This window comes from Cucurbita pepo, chromosome 5 (assembly GCF_057944985.1).
Source record: "Cucurbita pepo subsp. pepo isolate OVF chromosome 5, ASM5794498v1, whole genome shotgun sequence".
Classification (NCBI taxonomy): domain Eukaryota; kingdom Viridiplantae; phylum Streptophyta; class Magnoliopsida; order Cucurbitales; family Cucurbitaceae; genus Cucurbita; species Cucurbita pepo.
Window position 1 is genome coordinate 16,324,471 of NC_141802.1, and position 19,091 is coordinate 16,343,561.

Sequence of the window (19,091 nt, forward strand, 5' to 3'; positions counted from 1 at the left end):
AAGATATTTGTGCTTGTCAATATAAGTATGGTAAAATGCTTATGTTAAATAGAAAGTATTTTGCATTTTTTAAGTATTTATTATGAATATTTGTGTCAAATTATAATAGTTCTTATTTTATGGGTGGATTGACACGAGTTTTATAACCAAGTGGGACTTCTTATCGAACATTTTTGTTTGAACATTTTTGTGGTGCGGGCATAGATTTAGACAAGGCTAGGGAGACAACATTGAACAAGAATTATTGGGATCTTGGACGCATCTGGTCTAGTCAATTAATTTTGAAAATAAATGTTCTATTGAAATTTAAATTCAAAGTGTCGTTCGACCAACATATATTATTCCAGTCTAGTGTAAGTAATTGGCTGGTTATAAACTGATTAAAAATACTCAATAAAGAATTTTGGTAACATGATTAAATAGGCCAACTAATGATAGTGGAAATCATGTTCATATCAATTCATACATATTTACCAGGTGTGGAGTCCCTGATAGCAAAAACTATTCAAAAAATGAGTAAAAAATTTCAATCTACAATAATTCCCAAAAGTATTAAGAGTCAACATAAAGGGTAAGGAATTTAATTGAGAGGGAAGAGTCACTATCACACCTATCAATAATATCCCCAAAAATATTAAGAATCAATATTATGAAGAATATAATTAAGAGGAAGAATATAATTAAGAGGAAAGATGGAGCTACCAAATCAGAAAACTCCCTTTTGGGTCCCTACCAAGTACTTATAAACTATAATCCAATTATACGACAAACATTAACCGATAAAAATGTTAAAGATTTGAATTTCCATTTCACAAGAATGAACAAGCTTCCAACTCCAAGACATTAGGAGGAAAAAAAAAAAAAAAAAAAAACCTAGCAAGATAGGTCCATTAAACAAATCCTTTTAAGCAATGAAACAAATTTGGAAAAAACAATGGACCCGGCTGAAGTGTGAGTGAATGGAGTTCTCAAATTCCTATTTATGCAGGCAGGAGTTGCAGTCATTGCATTACAGAGGTCAAGTTTGGAGCGGAAGAAGGGTATTGGCTTTCCAAGTTCAGGGTTGCTAGCTGGAATGATCAGTGGTGATGGTCCTGAGTAAAGCGCAGGCCACAGTACTTGCAGACCGCGGGCCCCTCTCGATCGAGACATATGAACTCGATTGGATGCCCAAGGGCAGGATTGCTGTCTGCAAACCAGCAATGATTTGAATTCAACTCAGCAATCCCCCCCTTACTTAGAAAGTGCTTTCCTATGAAAATATGCATGAAAGAAGACATTTGCAGACTAACCTCCCTCACAAGCAACGATACGCCCTTCGACCTTGATGGGTGGAACCTCGTTAATCAACTCCATTGGGGATTTCTTACTTATATCCTAGAGAAGAAAATACAATAAAGTTTCCATATATCAAGCTCCACAATCAGAAGAACTTGATTGACCCTCAATGATTTAAGGAAACAGACTTCAAAAGGCAAAGTATTTAGAACTCATGCCAAAGAAAATTCAAAAGAGAATAGTAATCAAAACTAAAATTTGCCAAAAGCAAAATTAAGTCATTAGATATCACGTGAAAATGTGGGAGATGACAGGATAAAGGAATATTCAGGCTAAAAACATAGTCCTTTATTGCAAATTACCATTGTTCATACTACCAAAATTTAGTGCCACAACATTCCAAAAATTTACTTATACCAAACATTCCATATCTGTTTGCGAGGAGAACAAAACACCCTTTATAGGGGTGTGGAAACTTCTCACTAGCAGACATGTTTTAAAAACCTCGAGGGGAAGCCCGAAAGAAAAAGCCCAAAAAAGACAATATTTGCTGGATCTAGCCGTTACAAGTTTTGATTTGTGTTGTTGATAGAAAATACACGGTCAATAGATTCTTTGAGCAAGAAAATGTGCATCTTCTTAAAGGAAGAATGTTTGGCTTACTCCCCATGAGCATAGGAACAAACCAGCTCACATTGATATTCACATGTACTCTAGAGCATTCAAAGAAAGTCCAGGTTATCTAGAACAATTCAGATAAATAAAAGATGTTAAACAAGTAACAAGATAAGAAGAACTAAAAGATCTGGAATCCTAGATAATGTTATGGAGGTAAAATCCTATGCAATAAAGAGTCCTCTAATCTTCTATTTAAACCAAGAGCCGATGTACATATAAAACCCACAGGCCATGAAGAAGATAAGACGAACACCAAAAGGTTTAGCATCCATTAATGCCACAGTTCGCAAGGTTTTTTCTCCTCTCCAAACAACATGAATCAATTTCCACATAACAAAAATTGATTCAAAAACAAATCACCACATTAAATGGGAGATTTCAGACCCAAATTCTAAATGTTTGTTCAATAGTTCTCGAGTAAAGTTAAAAAGAAGACCAAATTATAAATGAAAAATCAGAGTCGGCGGCAATTAACTCGCGTAGAAGCATTAAATTTCCTGTGGGAGATTTCGAGAAATTACTGGATACCTGCATCCATTTGGCAGTGTGCCGACTGATTTGGTTGCTAACAATAATGATATTCCTTGCCGAAGACGGAAATTTGGAGGAAGATTCAACAAGCGATTTGAAGAGACTCGACGCCATTGATACACCGACCCAATCGCAGCCTGAAACACAGAAAAGAGAGAGCGCGAAGGAGAGCAACGTTTCGACGGAGATCAAACTAAAAAATTTGGATCCAACTATTTATAGGTTAGACTAAATACCCTAAACTTTTGTATTTTATCTCAAAATATCTAATTTTAAAATTTTCAAATAATAACTTAAAAAAACTTTTAAAATGTATTTACTCTCTTTTATACCTTTTTAACTTAAAAAAAAAAAAAAAAAAAAAATTATTAGAACCATGTTTAAATAAATTTAAAAGTAATATTAATATTTTATGAATATTTTTATTAATTTAGTTAGTAAAATTATATAAAAAATAAGTGGAATATTAGACGAGATATATCATATTTTTTATAATTAATATAGGTAATCTTCTCTATTACTATTATATCAATTTATATTTATTTTTAAAAAGTTTCATTAATATTCTTACGTAAATAAATAAAAAACTCAAGAACTCTTATTATTAAAAATATTTATATCATAGACACATAATTGAAATATAAAATAAAAATGTTACGCCCGAGGTTGGAGACTTGAAATCTAAATTCTCCGTACATTCCTTTTCATCTTCTACAACACGATCCGACCATGTTACTTAATCTCTCTCCCTATCTCTTTCATTTTTGTAGCTTTAGGTGAGTTCGAGAGCTTGGCTTTGAGATCCTTTCTCAAGATTTTTCCCGAGGGCAATTTTGGAATCGTGGGTACAAAATAAACTCCGTGCAATCTCTTGTAGAACACAACCTGATGATTTTGCATTAGAAAATAAAACGAAAGTGAGAATAAATTAATTTTAAATTTTAATTTAATTCCTAAACTTTCAAATATTATATATCTTTTTTACGCATAAACTTTATGAAAAGACGATTTTAGTCACAAGCTCGTTAATACTCGACAATTTAGAAACCGAACATAATTAAAATTATAATGTTATTATATGGGAAAAATAGCATTTTTATAATACAAACCTGCTTTGCAATGAATTCTTTTACTTCTTCCTGGGTAAGTTGATTGCCAGCTGTACCAACTACGAAGGCCACTGGAACTTCCCCAGCAATTTCATCATTTTTCCTGTAATTTTCCCCAATTTCTTTATTTTTTTCATAATTTAAAACAAAATTTTAAAAAAATTATAAGGATATTTTTATATATTTTTTTAAAAATAAAATATTAGAGACTATAAAAAAAAAATCAATATTTTTTTAGATTTTATTTAAAATTTAGGGATTTATTGAAACTTTTAAAAATTATATTTTTCAAATAATTTTGATTAATTTAGCCAATATTTTAATTTTTAATTTTTTTCTTTTAAGAATTAAATATTAAATAATTTTAATTGGGCACTTACGCAACCACAGCGGCCTCTATAATAGATGGATGAGTTAGAAGAAGAGATTCGAGCTCGACCGGTGCCACCTGTAAATACCATAATTTAAAAAGTTAATTACAATAATATAAAATTAGAGATTCGAACTTTGGTCGATGAAACATGTTAATTATGTTAGGTTGACTTTAGCTAATTTAATTGTTTTTATATTAATTATTGCTTTCAATTAATCATTAAAGCTCAATAATCCCATTATTAGTGAAGAATTAAATATAATAGCGAAAATAATTTATTATTATTATTATTTGGGTAGAAATTATGATAATGGTGACGTGTACCTGGAAACCCTTATATTTGATAATCTCCTTGATCCGGTCAACTATAAATATTTCTTCTTCTTCGTCAATGAATCCAATGTCACCCGTGTGAAGCCAGCCCTCCACGTCGACTGTCAATGACGTGGCCACTGGGTCGTTCAAATATCCTACCATCACAGCCATGTCATTTTAGCACCAAACTTTAACTCCATTTATTCTAGCATTTTATAAATATTTTTGTCACCAAACTTTAACTCCATTTATTCTAGCATTTTATAAATATTTTTGTCACGTGTCAGTGGTACCAAAAATGTAATTACTTTATTCAATTTTTTGTTTTTGGATAAAAGTAAAATATTAGTTCGTAAAATATTCTTTTATTTATTTTCAAACACTTAATTAAAATTTATAATTTAATTTTAATATATTTTTTAAAAAAATTAAGAATAAATAATAATAATAAATTATGAAATTAAATAAAAAAATAAATATATATATAGGTATAATTATACCATAAATAAAAAATTTAATTTATTTGAACTTAACCTAATTTAATAAGTTCTAACCAAATTCAAGTGGGGTTGATCAATTTGTTCGATTATTAAGTTTTTTTTGAAAACCCTTTAAAAGTTACGAACAAAATAGAAAGAATATCGACATTTTATATATAATCTAAAAACATTTGAAAATGAAAAAAACGAGAAAAAGAGAACCTTTCATAATTTGTGGGCCGCGAATACAGATCTCTCCGAGTTGATTATAGGTAAGGGAGACACCGGTCTTTGGGTCAATGATTTTGAGCTCTGAGTTTCTCACAACTCTCCCACACGACCCTATTTTTGTTGGCATTGGAGGGTCTTTCGCAAAAGCCGTGCACATACTCAACACCGGGCCTGCTTCCGTCATCCCGTAACCCTATAATTATATGAACGTAAACATAGTTCATTCAAATAACATTAATACCGTATTATACAAGATTATGTTATAATCCATACCTGACCAATAATTGCTTGAGGGATCCTTTCCATGAGGGCCTCCTCTATCTGCTTTCCCAGCGGCGCCGCCCCTGAAATCACCATTCTGATTGAGCTTAGGTTGAAATCCGCCACCTTTGGATTCTTCACCATCATCACCACCATCGGTGGCACCACGGTTGCCACCGTCACCCCATGCTTCTCTATCAGGCTCATTGACGTCTCAATCTCAAACTTCTCTATCAATAATATTGTTGCTCCAGATCGAATCGAAATCAAAACTATGCTACTCAATGAGAATATGTGGAACATCGGAAGCACACATAAAACCACGTCATTCCTTCCCAAGTATATGTTCGGATTCTGTCCATCTACCTGCACGTTAACAAACACTATTTCATTATTTATAGTTATTAGAGATGTCCAAACGAACGAGACGGAATATCCCTGTTGGATGATGGAAGTCCCACATCCGCTAATTTAGGGAATGATCATGAGTTTATAAGTGAGAAATTCTAACTCCAATCATTGTAGTTATTAGATATGTCCAAAGGAATAGGGTGGGACGAGATTTCCCATCCCATCTCGTCCCCGCCTCAATGGATGTTACTCTCTACTTTGAGCATAAGCTGTTGTGTCTTTATTTCGGGTTTTCCCAAAAAACATACGTGGGACTCCGTCCCAACAATTTGTATCAACCAATTCTTTAACAACCTGTTGAGCTATACTCGACACCATATTCTTATGGGTCAAAACCACACCCTTCGGAGTCCCCGTCGTGCCGGAGGAGAACGGCAACGAAACAGCATCATTCCAGTCAATCTCCGAGAACGGAACGTCATTTTCATCGGCATTGTAAACCATGGAGAAGCTCAAACAATTCTCCGGCGGATCATCGACGGTAACAATGGTGAGATCCACGTCAGATTCCCGGAGCTTGTCAACACAATGCGAGTAAGTAACCACCAATTTAGCACCCGACATCTTCAACTGCTTGGAAATCTCCGCCGCCGTGTAGTACGGATTAGCAGTGGTGGCGACACCGCCAATCATCGACGAACCCATAAAGGAAAAAACAAATTCAGCAGAGTTCTTGAGAAGAATCATAATAAAATCCCCTTTCTTAACGCCAAGTTTAGAGAAAGTGGCGGCGGCCCTCTTGGAGAACAAGTGGGTTTCGGAGAAGGAATAGGATTTTCCGGTGGCGCCGACGATCAAACATGGGCGGTCGGAAAATTCAGAGATTTTCTCAAAGCAATAATCGTGAAGAGGGAGATGGTCGGGGATTGTAATATCCGGCAATTTCGATCGGAAAACACGTGGCGGCGGAGATGATGAGAGTTTGGGCTTTTCGCCGTCGCTCAATGGGGCAACGGAAATCATGGTCGGATGTCTTGTCGGTGGGGAATTTTGACATGTAATGCGATTGTTAAATAAAGAGAGGGGTAGGTAGAAGAAGTGGTGTAGGTTGAGCTGACGTGGAGATAGAGACTTTGACTTTTACCTTTTTTTTAAAACTTTATTACTTCACTTTTCAAGTAGAGGTATGAGGGCTACATACGTCTTTTTAATCTGATGGTCGAGTTAGACGTTAAAGTCGAGAGATATAGACGAATGGTCGAGTTAGACGTTAAAGTCGAGAGATATAGACGAATGGTCGAGTTAGACGTTACTTCACTTTTCTATGTACTTCTGTAGATTCAATTGTTTTCTTCTCATTTTTGACCATTCGTCTTGTTGAGTTCTCCGTTCAAAAGTCAACAGTGTAAAAAAAAATAATATTATTTTTTTAATTCTCGTAACTTTTCTTTTATTGGCAGAGTAGACAAAAAAAATTACAAATCTTACACGTAGAGGTGAAATAAAATTGGAAAGTATTAGGTATGCAAGAGGACAAGTCGCACGATGTGTGACTTTAATTTAAGGGATAGGTGAGAATAGGGGTTGTCCTTTTCGAGATTCTTCACGAGGGCAATTTTGGAATTTTGTATAGACGGAGATTCAATTAACGTATTTGTTTAAAGTTTTAAACCTTATTGTATTCCAATATTTAAACATGAACATCTGACTCGATTTTTCTAAGTTTAGACCTACTCAGATAGCGGTATATGTAACAAATAAATGAATGGATAATAATTGAAGTTCAAAAGAAATAAAGTTTACCACTATTTTTAAAAAGTTGGTAAAGATAAAAGCAAATTAAAAATCGTAAAGCTACGGATTTCGATGTTCCCTGCCTTTATTTGAAAAAACGTGTTTCAAAAGTTATTCAAGAAGTATTCCTCTAGTGGGGTTAAATATATATACACAACAAAATGTAACGTGGGTAAAATTGTTCAAAACAAGTTCCTTTAGCCTGTGATGTCCCAAAAATAGGACCATCTACTATGTGACCCGTGACCCTCGTCATCCAACAAGAAAATCACTTACCTAAATCTAAACAGAAGTCCACAGTCTATCTGCTCTATTCCAAATCTTTAAAAGCAGTACTACCTAAAATAATACTAACTTAAAACAAGGAAAAATGGTAGGATACTTACCTTAAAATTGAACCAACCTTGTCTAATTGAACTGGATCGCTAGACTGATCTAACTAAACCAATTGCAAACTAGTAGCTTTAACACAATTGCATGTACATAACCTAGAATCGACGCACGCAAACTTGTCAATGATTGTTTACGTGCAACAATAAACCTCTAGTAATCAAACAGAGACTGCAAAGACAAAGCAATTTAGGAATGCAATGGAGCAGACCACGAGTTGGAACCAAAATGCCACTGAGCCAGACGTATGATCCAATACGCTACTATGCAAAGATGGAGTCGATGACAAAAGTGCCATAGTCGGTATTAATCTAGAGCTGAGAAGCAATTTCAAGTTCATATCTACAAGGACAAGATGAAAGATACTGTTGATCTTATCCATAAATTATCTGCATGTTTGAATATAGGAGTTGAAAGTTGCGTGTAGCATTCCAAGCCCTTAATACGACATCACTTGGACCTTAAAATTCAATCCGCAATAAAAGGGAGAACATCGAGTTTAAGAAATAAGTGGAGAGATATTAATTAACTCAAGGAGTTTCATTGGAGCGATAATAACACTTGTAACTAATAGCCCCTTGTCGAAGAAGAATGAGGGTCGTTGATGAGACTTGTTGCTTTTCTTTATTACTGTCTATTCAAGTTTTATAGATCATATTTTTAATCAAATTCGGAATATTTTTATTTCGAAAAATTTAAGCTCTACTTTTAGATAATATCCGTACAACACATCTCCACGAGAGTAATTAATAAAGTTGAAATAAGTGTTCGTTCGTGAAACATATGATATTTAATGCCCATAAGTACCTCAACCAACCATAACCATTTCAATAAATGCATGTAAGATGTATGATCCTTCATTGAAGTACATTCAAATAAATATTTTCCCACAAAATATTTTCAATCACAACAGTTTTCTAACTTGCAAATAAAACTTATTTAAAAAATAATAATTAATAAATGCTAAATTATTAATAATTTGTCCTAAAATGCTCGACAATTAATAGTTCTCATCGGCTAATTTAAGAAATGATCATGGGTTTATTTATAATCAAAGAATGGTATTTCCATTGATATGAAGCATTTTGGGAAGTCCAAAGCATAGCCAGAGTCATGCTCAAAGTGGACAACATCATACCATACCACTGTGGAGGGTGTGTTCGACTAATAACTTCTTTAGAAATTTTAAAAAATAAGGTACTGTAGACATGGCCCATAAGTAAGGTTCAGCTGCAAAAGCATGTGGAGATGCCCATAAAGACACCTATAAATAAGGTACAACTGCAAAAACATGTCGAGATGGCCCATTGAGAAGAAAATGACAAAAACAAAGTGACCAAGTTTAAGTTTCAATAACTCCCTCAAGTAACAAACTTTCAAATTTGATTGTGTAAGATGTTTGATTCCATTGACGATAGAAATTGCAGCACATATCTAAATCTATAATGAAATTAAAAGTTTTGGATGAAATTAGTACCTTAAAAATCTGAATTCTTTTCCATAGATCTTAATGTTGTGATGTTTTTTTGTTCATTTAATCCCCTAAACATTCAGAGCATACCTGCTAAAAATGATTAAAAACAACAGGAAGAATAGAACTTGGTTGGACATTACTAATGGTTACAAAATTTTGGCTTACATGACCCACCACAAAACTACATATTATTTCAACTTACTGTATAACAATAGCATTCGTACATACAGTATAATTTACAAATCCAAAGGTAAGTAACAATGAAAATATATATGAATGTGAGTTTTGGTTAAGATCATGGCTTACCTAGGCAAGGAAACTATAATTTTCGATTTTTAAGTTATGACGATGCAGTTCGGATGGTACCTGAGCTAGGTTCGGGTGTTGTGTGCAGACTAGATCTGGCGTTGTGGATCAGATTTTGAAAATCTTGCTTCCATGACCATGAGGGATGATTTAGGGCACGAATGGAGTTCAGGCAGACCAGGAGAGTGCCACCCTCGTGTAGAAGGACCTGCGTTTGTGAAGAATTATGAAATGAATATCACCTGTTAAAAGGATTGGACTAGCAATGTGCAGATAGAGAAGGATAAGGATGGTATGGTCTTCTTTTTGTAAGTTCTGCAAATTACAGGGGCGTTTGAAATTGTGTTTCAAACATACAAGGATACTATCAACCTAATTCACAAAACAAAATCATTTATTTTTATTGTTCACAGATGAAAATTCAATTTTCACTTTTTAGTCGAAGATATATGTCTTAATCAATTAAGTTATGCTAAGAATAGCTAAAACTTGCTGATTTTAGAATGTTCTGCCACACATTATCCTTATTTTAATAGCAAACCAGTGACACGAAGATTTTCAATCCTCTGCTCTACCAATTGAGCTATACCGACCATTTCATTTCCGACACATTAGACTTATTTTAATAGCAAATTTGAACCGGTGACACAAAGATCTTCAATCCCCTACTCTACCAACTGAGCTATACCGGCCATTTCCGACACATTAGACTTATTTATTTTAATAGCAAATCGGTAACATGAAGATTGCTATACTGGCCATTTCATTTCCGACACATTAGACTTATTTTAATAGCAGATTTGAACTGGTGACACGAAGATTTTTAAGTCTTCTACTCTACCAACTGAGCTATATTGGCCATTTTCGACACATTAGAATTATTTATTTTAATAGCAAATCGGTGACACGAAGATTTTCAGCTCTCTACTCTACCAACTGAGCTTTACCAGTGATTTCACAAAATAATTTAATAACAGGGCATAGCACAAATTAAGTTCACAAAGTAAGGCAATAAGCTTTTTAACTTCATACCGTTAGCCACAAGGGAAGAAACCCCAAAATGGATGGGAGAGAGGCTAAAAGGATAGACGACAAGGCAAGGGTAACATTTTGCTTGACCTGAAACAAATTAAAACAGTGAAACAGGGAAAGAGAAATGGAATACTGTGACCAATAATAGATGGTAGACAGAGATACCAGCGCAGTCGTCTGACGAGATTTGGCAATACAGAATGGAACACCGGAAATACTATCTTGAAGAAGAAGGACATCCGCGACAGCTGTAGCAGTTGCGCTTGCACGACAGGCAAGAACTATTCCTACAGTAGCTGCAGCAAGTGCAGGTGCATCGTTTATACCTTCGCCTACCATGATCAGACCACCACCTATAATAAAATGAGATACAAAGTGCTCATTATTCACCCCCTAGGGATGGTTCAGACCAATCAATCTATCATTTGGCAAATATAAAACTTAGAAGTGGAAGAGAAGTTTTATATCTGTAGTTACACGCTAAGAAAAAACTTAAACTTGCATGAAAACATAAATTTCTGTGGTTTCTTGTTTGAAACATTGAACATTGCAGAGGAAAATCGTTCACCTATTAGTTAAAGATTTCAGACTCCACAATCTGGTTTGAGGGTGAATAAAATCTCACCAAGAACTTGTAGAAATTGATATGAATCATAGAAGATTTATTAGGTTTTATCTCAACAGGAAACTAAAATGTGATGGGAATCTTGGAATACTGGCTATTATGAAAAAGGGTTATACAAAAAGAGAACAACATGAAGTGGCCGAGTACGAAAACTTACCCTTCTCTCTCGAAATTTCCTTCACATGAGCAAGTTTATCCTCAGGCTTAAGACTGTAGTAAACTTCATTTATTCCCACAGCATTTGCAATTTTCCATGCACTTGAATCATGATCACCAGTTAACATCATAACACGGAGATTCGCCTGATCTTGTAGTTCTGCTATTGCATCTAAGACGCCAGCTCGAGGCTGATCCTCGAGGTGAATCAGTGTTACCTGTAAAGATCCAGCAAAAATTCAACAGAATATCCTGGATTTTACATCATTAAGACAATGACACAAATGCAACATATGTTCTCAAAGCATGACCGACTTACTGACTAAAAGTCTTGAGAAGAATATTCAAATAATTATATATCAAAGAAGAATCTCTGAATCTAGCTTTCAAAGGAGGCTAGTTGCACATCGTTTTTGTCGAGGTGAAATTTTCGAATTGTAGTCCAGAGAAAATGCACTACAATAAAATATATAGGCATAAAGTTAAAGGATGAACTGGAATAGAGAAACTACCCCATTCGTCTGAGAGTTATTTTTCAAGAATCCAAGATTTCTAGATAAGCTAGGCTAACCCATGTGCTTGAAAAAATATTTGTAAAATTTATGCAAATTTGATTAATGTCTTCGAGATTATTCCACCAAACTCTGCAGCAAATTTAGAAGGATCATGGAAATTTCTCACCTTCTGATCAACTGAAAGAGCCGCATGAACAAATTCGCTTCCATATGATGATGCTCGAACAGCTTCCTTGATCTTCCTTGATTCGTTTTCGGACTTGCAAAAGGAAGTGATGAAATCCACAGAACCAAGGGATGCTTTCCGCAATTTACCTCCAATTCCTGACTATAAGATGCAGATGGATTTAAATACGCTTCTCCACTTACCTAAAGGCAATTATTGAACCAAGAATTTTAAAATTTTAATTCTTAAAACAAGTAAAAATGTTAATAGTAAAGTATTTATCATGATTTAGATGTTACAAATTTCAGAGAAGCCCGTTCAAAATTCCAAGACCGTGACATGGAACATTTGCAAAGAAGAATAGTTTTCTTCAACTCCTGAAATAATGGTAGATTCCGGGCTCTTACTTTTAACAATTTTTCAAAATAACTTAACTTGAGACAAACTAGAATATTTTATATAGGATTCATTCATTTGGCATCGGGCAGAGTGTCGCTTAATTTAAGCAATAGAAGTTTATATAGTCTTCAATAGATTTGTAATTTGATACTTTTTTCAGGTGAAGATGATCTCGTGTGCAGAAATAAATCTAGAATTTCAGATGTTCATGTATAGAAGTTTGTGCCTAGTCTTGCTTACAATCTAAAGTCTAAATATTTCTAAAATCTTGCGAGTTTTTAAGGGTTGCCTTTGTTTTTTTGAAAGGACGGACGACTCTGGCCCATGGAAATTGCTCGATAATAGCACATCATATGGAGGAGTGGAATCAGATACTCTGTGGCTTATGGCCAGTGGCGTACAGGTGAAGAAGGCTACAATATATGACAATAGAAAATATGCAGCAAGGAAAGGAAATATATTGCAGAAATTCAAAGACGAAGGAACCTAAGAAATTCTACGGTTAAAATGAAACCAAAGATCGCTAAGACATCCAGCAATGTGAAGCATATACTACCTTAATGCCATGCAAAGTTGCGATGAGACCTCTTCCAGGGAAATATTCGAAACTTTCAACAGAAATAGAAGGAAGGTTTTTCCCCACACTATGATCTACAACAGCTCTACAACCAAAAAAAAGAAAGTTATAACTACTTGGAATTAGAAAATGAATATTTCAGACAGAAAATAGAAGCAAATAATCCAGAAAAAAACTATCCAGCAGATTTGAGATACAAGCATGAGTTGATTGAAATACATTAACTGCACAATTAAGGGGGCAGTAATGAAACTGATGGCTAGTAATCCAGAAGCAAATATAGTAGTAGTAATGAAAAACTTAGTTATTCCATCCCAAGAGATGAACATAGTTACTCCTTATTCATTCCAAAAAATATAATGCTAATCTAAGTCTTACAATATAAGTAACTGCAGGTGTAAGGAAGAGTTTACTTACATGATATACTCCAAAAGGATCAAGTAGCTATTTGTGTCCAGGTATGTTATTCTAAATATATAATTCCTCTCTCTTCTAATTCTCAAGCAATCATATATAACAATGTTCTTATATTCAACAATATATGCAATCTTAGGTGCTGGGTGAGAATACTCACTCCCCATTTAACATGGACTACCTAAGCATACAGTGAAAGTTCGACTCCATGGTTCTGTGGCAAAAATCATTAAGTTGATACAACATCAAATATCGGGAAGGTTAAAGCATAGCATAAGTGTAAAGAAACAAAGTAAACGATGAATGTGAATTAAACAGTTACAATTCCCCCTCCCCCCAAATCAAGCTTTTTGGGTGGCAAACGACGTCAAATTTTTCAACCAAATATTGTAGTAGATAAACTACATCAGACCTCGTCAGGAAAAAAAAACCTATAAGAAGCAAAATATTCTAGGGAGACAATTTATTTTGACACCTACCTTCCAATTGGGTGAGTAGTACCCTTTTCCATGGCAGCTGCAACGGCAAGGGCTTCTTTTTCACAGCTGGGTATGCAACAGGAAGCCAAATGTGAATTATCGCCTCCAATCTTATGCCCATAAATGGGTTCTATGGCTTTAAATACAAGTCCTCCTGTAGTCAATGTCCCGGTTTTATCAAATGCAACGGTGTGACAAGAAGCCATAGCATCAAGCACATGTCCACCTTTCAGGAGTATACCCTGTTTCATCAAGCACATGCCCATCTTTCCAGGTTACTCCCAAACATGAGTATCTTTGCACATGATCGAAAAACTTAAGCTAAATCTTCAAGCAAAAATTGAAAGAATGAAGCAATCATCCACTGAAGACTGTGTTTAGATTTAGCATGCCTTTTTCTGAGTTTAGTGTTTATTGTTCTGATTTCTCTATCAGCTATGGTGTGTAAGTGGGAGGAAAGACCAGAAGGGTACATAGTGTACATTTGGAAACTGAGTGTGTACCAGAAGACTCGTTAGTCTAATAATAATTTGTATTTGTTGCACTTCAATCTAGTTCAAACCCTAACATTTTGAAATGGAGGTGTGAAGCTAACAAATTACTCACTCATTTAACCAAGACTAACCAATTTAAAAGATAGTTTTTCTTTCATATATATATATATATATATATATATATATATATGAAAGAGAGAGAGAGAGAGGTTTAGATTTTTTAGAAAACATCCAGAGTCTAAAATTGTTGTTAATAGAATCATCTTAATTCTAGAAACTACTATAAAATCTAAAAAAATATTGGCCATGAGAGCAGAGCTTAAACCAAATGAGAAAATCAAAATAAAGTTGAAGGTAAATAACTCTCTAAATGACATAACAGGTAGTTGGACAAGTACAATAGTCATAAAAGTTTAACTTTGTTGTTGATTCAGTGACAGTGAAATGAACCAGTTGATACATATGCCTTCTCCAACTATAAATGCTCATATAAGAAACTTACTATATAATTATATAACCAAGTAACAAGTACCTTTCTTGCACATGAACTTATTGCAATAGCGTATGCCAATGGAGCTGCAGCCAGTGCACATGGTGATGCGGCTACCATGAACCCAAGTGCTCTATAAACTGATCCTCTGAAACCTAGAAATTATATGGGCATCAGAAGTGAAATAGATACCAGGGAAGGAGACAGTGGTTAAGCTGAGCTCAAGTTTCGAACGACAATATAATGAGGAAGGAAAAGAATAAGCGGCTGATAGATTTGGCTGCCAATTAAAAAATATCTTTTCAATGGTCAGCTCGGGTCAAATATTCTCATTTGTGATGATTACGTTCTAGTTGCCTATCCAAAGGAGGAAAGAAGAAAGGCCCATATAGTTTCGCAACACATGATAGCCTTAGTTTTGACCGAAAACGAAATAATTCTCCCAAATAGAAAGGCTAAAGTACGAGCACATTGCATAGATTACCTGGTGTGCAAATAAAGGGCCACTTGAACAATAATGGTCCAATGAGGGCAACAGCCACAGATAAAACTACAACCACTTTGCTGTAATTCTCACCAAATTCATCAAGCCACCTCTGTAGCTTTGGTTTATTAAGTTGTGCTTCTTCAGTCAACTGCACAATCCTGCTAAGTGTTGACTCTTCCCATGTTTTTGTAGCCTATATCAAATCCATACTTCACAGGTTCAGCAACAATGATTGAATATCAATCTAAACTTTATGAACGTATTAGCATTTGGAATACCTAAAACCATCAAAATTTAAGGGAAGTCACAAGGATTCAAATGCTTGAAAACCTTTGTTGACACAGGCCATAATTAACCATTCCAATAAATCATACAATTTAGCATTAATTTCCATGTTGAAGTGAGATTTATAACGTATTATGACTGATATTAGATGGTACAAGGTTCAAAAAAGAACAAATTATCTTGTGCTGAACATTACTAGGCATTCAGATCAACCTTGACATACCTTCACTATGATCCTACCGTCCAAATTTCTTGCTCCACCTGGTACTCTTTGCCCGACCTTTATTTGCAATGGTTTGATTTCTCCTGTTAAGTGCTCAACAGTGATCGTAGCACAACCATGATAAACCTCACAATCTACGGGGACAGACTAACAAAAAAACAGCCTTCATTACGATACTCAAATTCATCATCTAGAAACAATTGAACTATTCAGGAAAAGAAAGAAAAAAATTAATAGAACTATATAGGATCCTTATACGATTCAGCAGAATTCTTATGAATTCTACTAGAGCACAATTGTTTTTAAATAGTTAGGATATATCCTTTGTTATTTTTCTTATGGAAGGATTGTCGAGTGTTCTGTATTCGACATGATGAACTATCATGCTTACGTATCAATAGTAAAGAAAATTTGTTGTTTAATGAGTATATGAGGAACAGAACATCAGTCTCATGAGAGGATAAACATTATATGTATGATGAATCGAATCCAATACTGACATCAAGGTTAAGTGAGCTGGAAACCTATTAATCACCGTGTATCTAAGATGGATTATAATTTCCTAATCACATTCCAGGGATAATAAACAAACAAGGCGAAAAGAATATAAAATAAAATATGTTTGTCATTCAGTCCTAGCCCCGTTTAGTTATAGATTCTGTTGTGATGGAAAAAAAAAACTACGTAAGGAATATTCTCTCGCAGAGTACTCAAAGTACATGGTTAAAAGAAGGGACCATTTGTCTTAATAGCTAATATCTCAAATCAGCTGTTTGTTCACTCTCCTTTAACTATAACATTGTTGGGTTTTCACTAATTAGATATGGAAAGATTACAAAATTCCCTAGGAACTATTGTGATGGATTACATGCGTCAAAGTGTAACTAGAGATTGTACACATAAGTTTAAATATTTTATGGCTAACAATTGTCCATCATCGGTGTCCTTATTAGTCTCTGGATCAAGGTCTGCATTGTCATCTGGCAAAACATCTTAACATGAGGTGAAAGTATTCTATGACATACCTCACCAGCTCCCACCATGATATATGAGCCCACTTCAATATCACGCACGGGCACCTTTCGATGCTCCAGATCTGAAGTATCAGGAAGGTTATCATCATTCATATCCAGAACAAGGGCAAAATCTGGATGACTTTCCTTCAACTCTTTAACGTCAGTCATTGATTGCTTTGTGAAATACTCTTCAGCTGCAATCACAATGAAAATGAGATTCTTCCAAGTAAATCTTGATACAAATTGTCTGCAATTTTGTTTCCTCGTAACTGCTTACCAATATGAGCCAGATTAAACATCACAAGAAGTAGTCCTCCCTCCAAGGGGTTCCCCATAAATATTGATGCAAAGGCTGCAAGGGCCATTAGTACATGGATGTTTACTTTCCCACCACTTATATCAGTAAGAGCATCAAGAGAAGCAGAGACCTGATACAGTGGCATTATAATTAGATTTATTGGCACATTACTAACTTAAAAAATTATAATGATGAAAATACTCAAACGGTCCGCAGTAATTATCTTCAAATACTAAATAAAATTATGGTCCACTAAATGCATTTCACCTAATAACTATAATTTCTGATAGGCTGTAGCAAAGAAGAACCGAGTAAAATTTTACAATTAAGAGGAAAAGAGGACGTTCGTGTCAAGGGTCTGTCTGTCAACTAGAGAAGCCATAATATACCTGATGGTGAGACACAGAAAGGCCAGATTAATCTCTCTGTCAACATATCACATTGTTCGAGGAACCCTAGATGCTGTCGGAGTAAAGGATTGTCAACAAGGGCATTCTAGTGCGTGAACCCTCTACAACAAGAGCTATGTATGATTCGGTTGCAGGAATCAAATAGGATTTAGCATGCAGAATTGCTACTAATCTCAATAGTTTAAACTACTAGATTTCAAATAAGTCATTCAAGTTACAAAAAATTATTATAATTAAGAAAATCCTCATGAAGGGACTTTTGTGTGACGAGCATTAACACAATGACAATGAAAATCCAAACTAAGAATCACCTCCATGAGACCGTGTTAAAATACTGTTAATCTTACAAGTAAGATGATTCTTTTACATCCAAAGGCATAATATATTTAACAGTCACCAAGATCAATCTACTACAATTACGAAAATTCATAATCGATTTGCATTTAATCAAATTAATGGCAGTCAAGCCGCAGTAACCACATATCAAAAGGTGGGTTATGAACCATTCGTACCCCGACTAAAGGGAAAGCAACAGCAATGAAAACATTCTGTAGAGGCTTCACAGCAGGTTTAGGCACCAAATAAGGACATGCAGCCGCAGTGATAAACAAAGCAGCAGAACCGCAACACAAGTGTAGATGCTCCCTCAAATAATTCGCCAAGTCCGTCCACCTAATAGCTTTGGCAAATCGAACAAACGCCTTCTGAGCTCCAGTCAACTCCACTCCATCACCGTCACCACCGCAATGGTGCTGACAGCTATGGTGGTGGTGGTGGTGGTGGCCGTGCCGGTGATCGGAGGCATCGGCAGCGCAACGGAAGCGCTTGAGCCGAATTACAGAAGAACGCAGGGAGAAGCAGGAAACAGGTCCGATCCTGGATCGAGCTCCGGCGTTGGTGGTGCGGGTGAGTAAAGAATGAATAGGTTTGGAGAAGGTGATGGGGACAAAGAGAGTGTCCATAATAGGCAGTGAAATGCTATGAACACTGAATTGGAGCCATAATCTGTGAAGGAGATGAATGAATCGTGATTACCAGAGTGTGGATAATGCCGGAATTTGACGGCGGCGTGATTGTGGTCGCCTTTTGAGTAGTGCAGCTTGGTTTGTGAGGTTGAGGATGATCGTTGATTCCGTCAGAGCAGTGCGTGCAGTTAAATTGGGCTTTTTTCATGGCTGTATCATAATTGTGGTGGGCGATACATCGAAACCAATCATTTTGGTTCATGCTTGAGTTCGAACCTTAAAACTGCTTACAAAAATCCTTTTTTTTTTAGTAATTTTGCATTGTAAGTAAATAAAATTTAAAAAAATATACATAGAGACGAACTAGAAATTAATTTTAAACTTCAAAAACTTATTAAAATCAATTTAAAAAACACGTCACTTTCGAAACCTAAACGACCAAATGAAACTAGGGGTGTATACGAGCTGAGATTGAGTTGGGTTCGGTTGC

At 35.1% G+C, this 19,091-nt stretch overlaps 3 protein-coding genes across 3 annotated transcripts; all 3 read right to left on the reverse strand.

Moving 5' to 3' along the window:
• Positions 1 to 782: 782 nt before the first annotated feature.
• LOC111795715 (NADH dehydrogenase [ubiquinone] iron-sulfur protein 6, mitochondrial) lies at positions 783 to 2,763 on the reverse strand. Its single transcript, XM_023678278.2, has 3 exons — positions 2,485 to 2,763; positions 1,293 to 1,377; positions 783 to 1,189 (listed from the first exon to the last, which is right to left on the reverse strand). The coding sequence occupies exons 1-3, from the start codon at positions 2,599 to 2,601 to the stop codon at positions 1,080 to 1,082; spliced, it is 312 nt and encodes a 103-aa protein (XP_023534046.2). The 5' UTR covers positions 2,602 to 2,763; the 3' UTR covers positions 783 to 1,079.
• Positions 2,764 to 3,068: 305 nt separating this feature from the next.
• Positions 3,069 to 6,664, reverse strand: LOC111794745 (4-coumarate--CoA ligase 3). Its single transcript, XM_023676877.2, has 7 exons — positions 5,961 to 6,664; positions 5,268 to 5,621; positions 4,986 to 5,187; positions 4,294 to 4,439; positions 3,977 to 4,044; positions 3,597 to 3,699; positions 3,069 to 3,372 (listed from the first exon to the last, which is right to left on the reverse strand). Exons 1-7 carry the CDS (start codon positions 6,627 to 6,629, stop codon positions 3,220 to 3,222), a joined length of 1,695 nt encoding a protein of 564 aa, XP_023532645.1. The 5' UTR covers positions 6,630 to 6,664; the 3' UTR covers positions 3,069 to 3,219.
• Positions 6,665 to 9,380: 2,716 nt separating this feature from the next.
• On the reverse strand, positions 9,381 to 18,820 carry LOC111795333 (putative cadmium/zinc-transporting ATPase HMA1, chloroplastic). Its single transcript, XM_023677685.2, has 13 exons — positions 18,149 to 18,820; positions 17,206 to 17,356; positions 16,938 to 17,122; positions 15,913 to 16,059; positions 15,402 to 15,597; positions 14,960 to 15,072; positions 13,934 to 14,175; positions 13,020 to 13,125; positions 12,065 to 12,226; positions 11,385 to 11,601; positions 10,768 to 10,955; positions 10,603 to 10,689; positions 9,381 to 9,778 (listed from the first exon to the last, which is right to left on the reverse strand). The coding sequence occupies exons 1-13, from the start codon at positions 18,596 to 18,598 to the stop codon at positions 9,605 to 9,607; spliced, it is 2,418 nt and encodes an 805-aa protein (XP_023533453.1). The 5' UTR covers positions 18,599 to 18,820; the 3' UTR covers positions 9,381 to 9,604.
• Between the last annotated feature and the right edge of the window lie 271 nt (positions 18,821 to 19,091).

Excerpts from the sequence above, each read along its gene's own strand:
- LOC111795715 (XM_023678278.2), bottom strand. The coding sequence starts at position 2,601 with ATGGCGTCGAGTCTCTTCAAATCGCTTGTTGAATCTTCCTCCAAATTT. Across the intron at positions 1,378-2,484 it reads ACACTGCCAAATGGATGCAG|GATATAAGTAAGAAATCCCC; the intron begins GTATCCAGTAAT and ends TTTCTTCTCTAG. Across the intron at positions 1,190-1,292 it reads TATCGTTGCTTGTGAGGGAG|ACAGCAATCCTGCCCTTGGG; the intron begins GTTAGTCTGCAA and ends GCTGGTTTGCAG.
- LOC111794745 (XM_023676877.2), bottom strand. The coding sequence starts at position 6,629 with ATGATTTCCGTTGCCCCATTGAGCGACGGCGAAAAGCCCAAACTCTCA. Across the intron at positions 5,188-5,267 it reads CTCAAGCAATTATTGGTCAG|GGTTACGGGATGACGGAAGC; the intron begins GTATGGATTATA and ends ATATAATTATAG. Across the intron at positions 3,700-3,976 it reads ATAGAGGCCGCTGTGGTTGC|GAAAAATGATGAAATTGCTG; the intron begins GTAAGTGCCCAA and ends GGAAAATTACAG.
- LOC111795333 (XM_023677685.2), bottom strand. The coding sequence starts at position 18,598 with ATGGACACTCTCTTTGTCCCCATCACCTTCTCCAAACCTATTCATTCT. Across the intron at positions 15,073-15,401 it reads GCCCTTTATTTGCACACCAG|GTTTCAGAGGATCAGTTTAT; the intron begins GTAATCTATGCA and ends TATAATTTCTAG. Across the intron at positions 14,176-14,959 it reads TAAGTTCATGTGCAAGAAAG|GGTATACTCCTGAAAGGTGG; the intron begins GTACTTGTTACT and ends TTGATGAAACAG.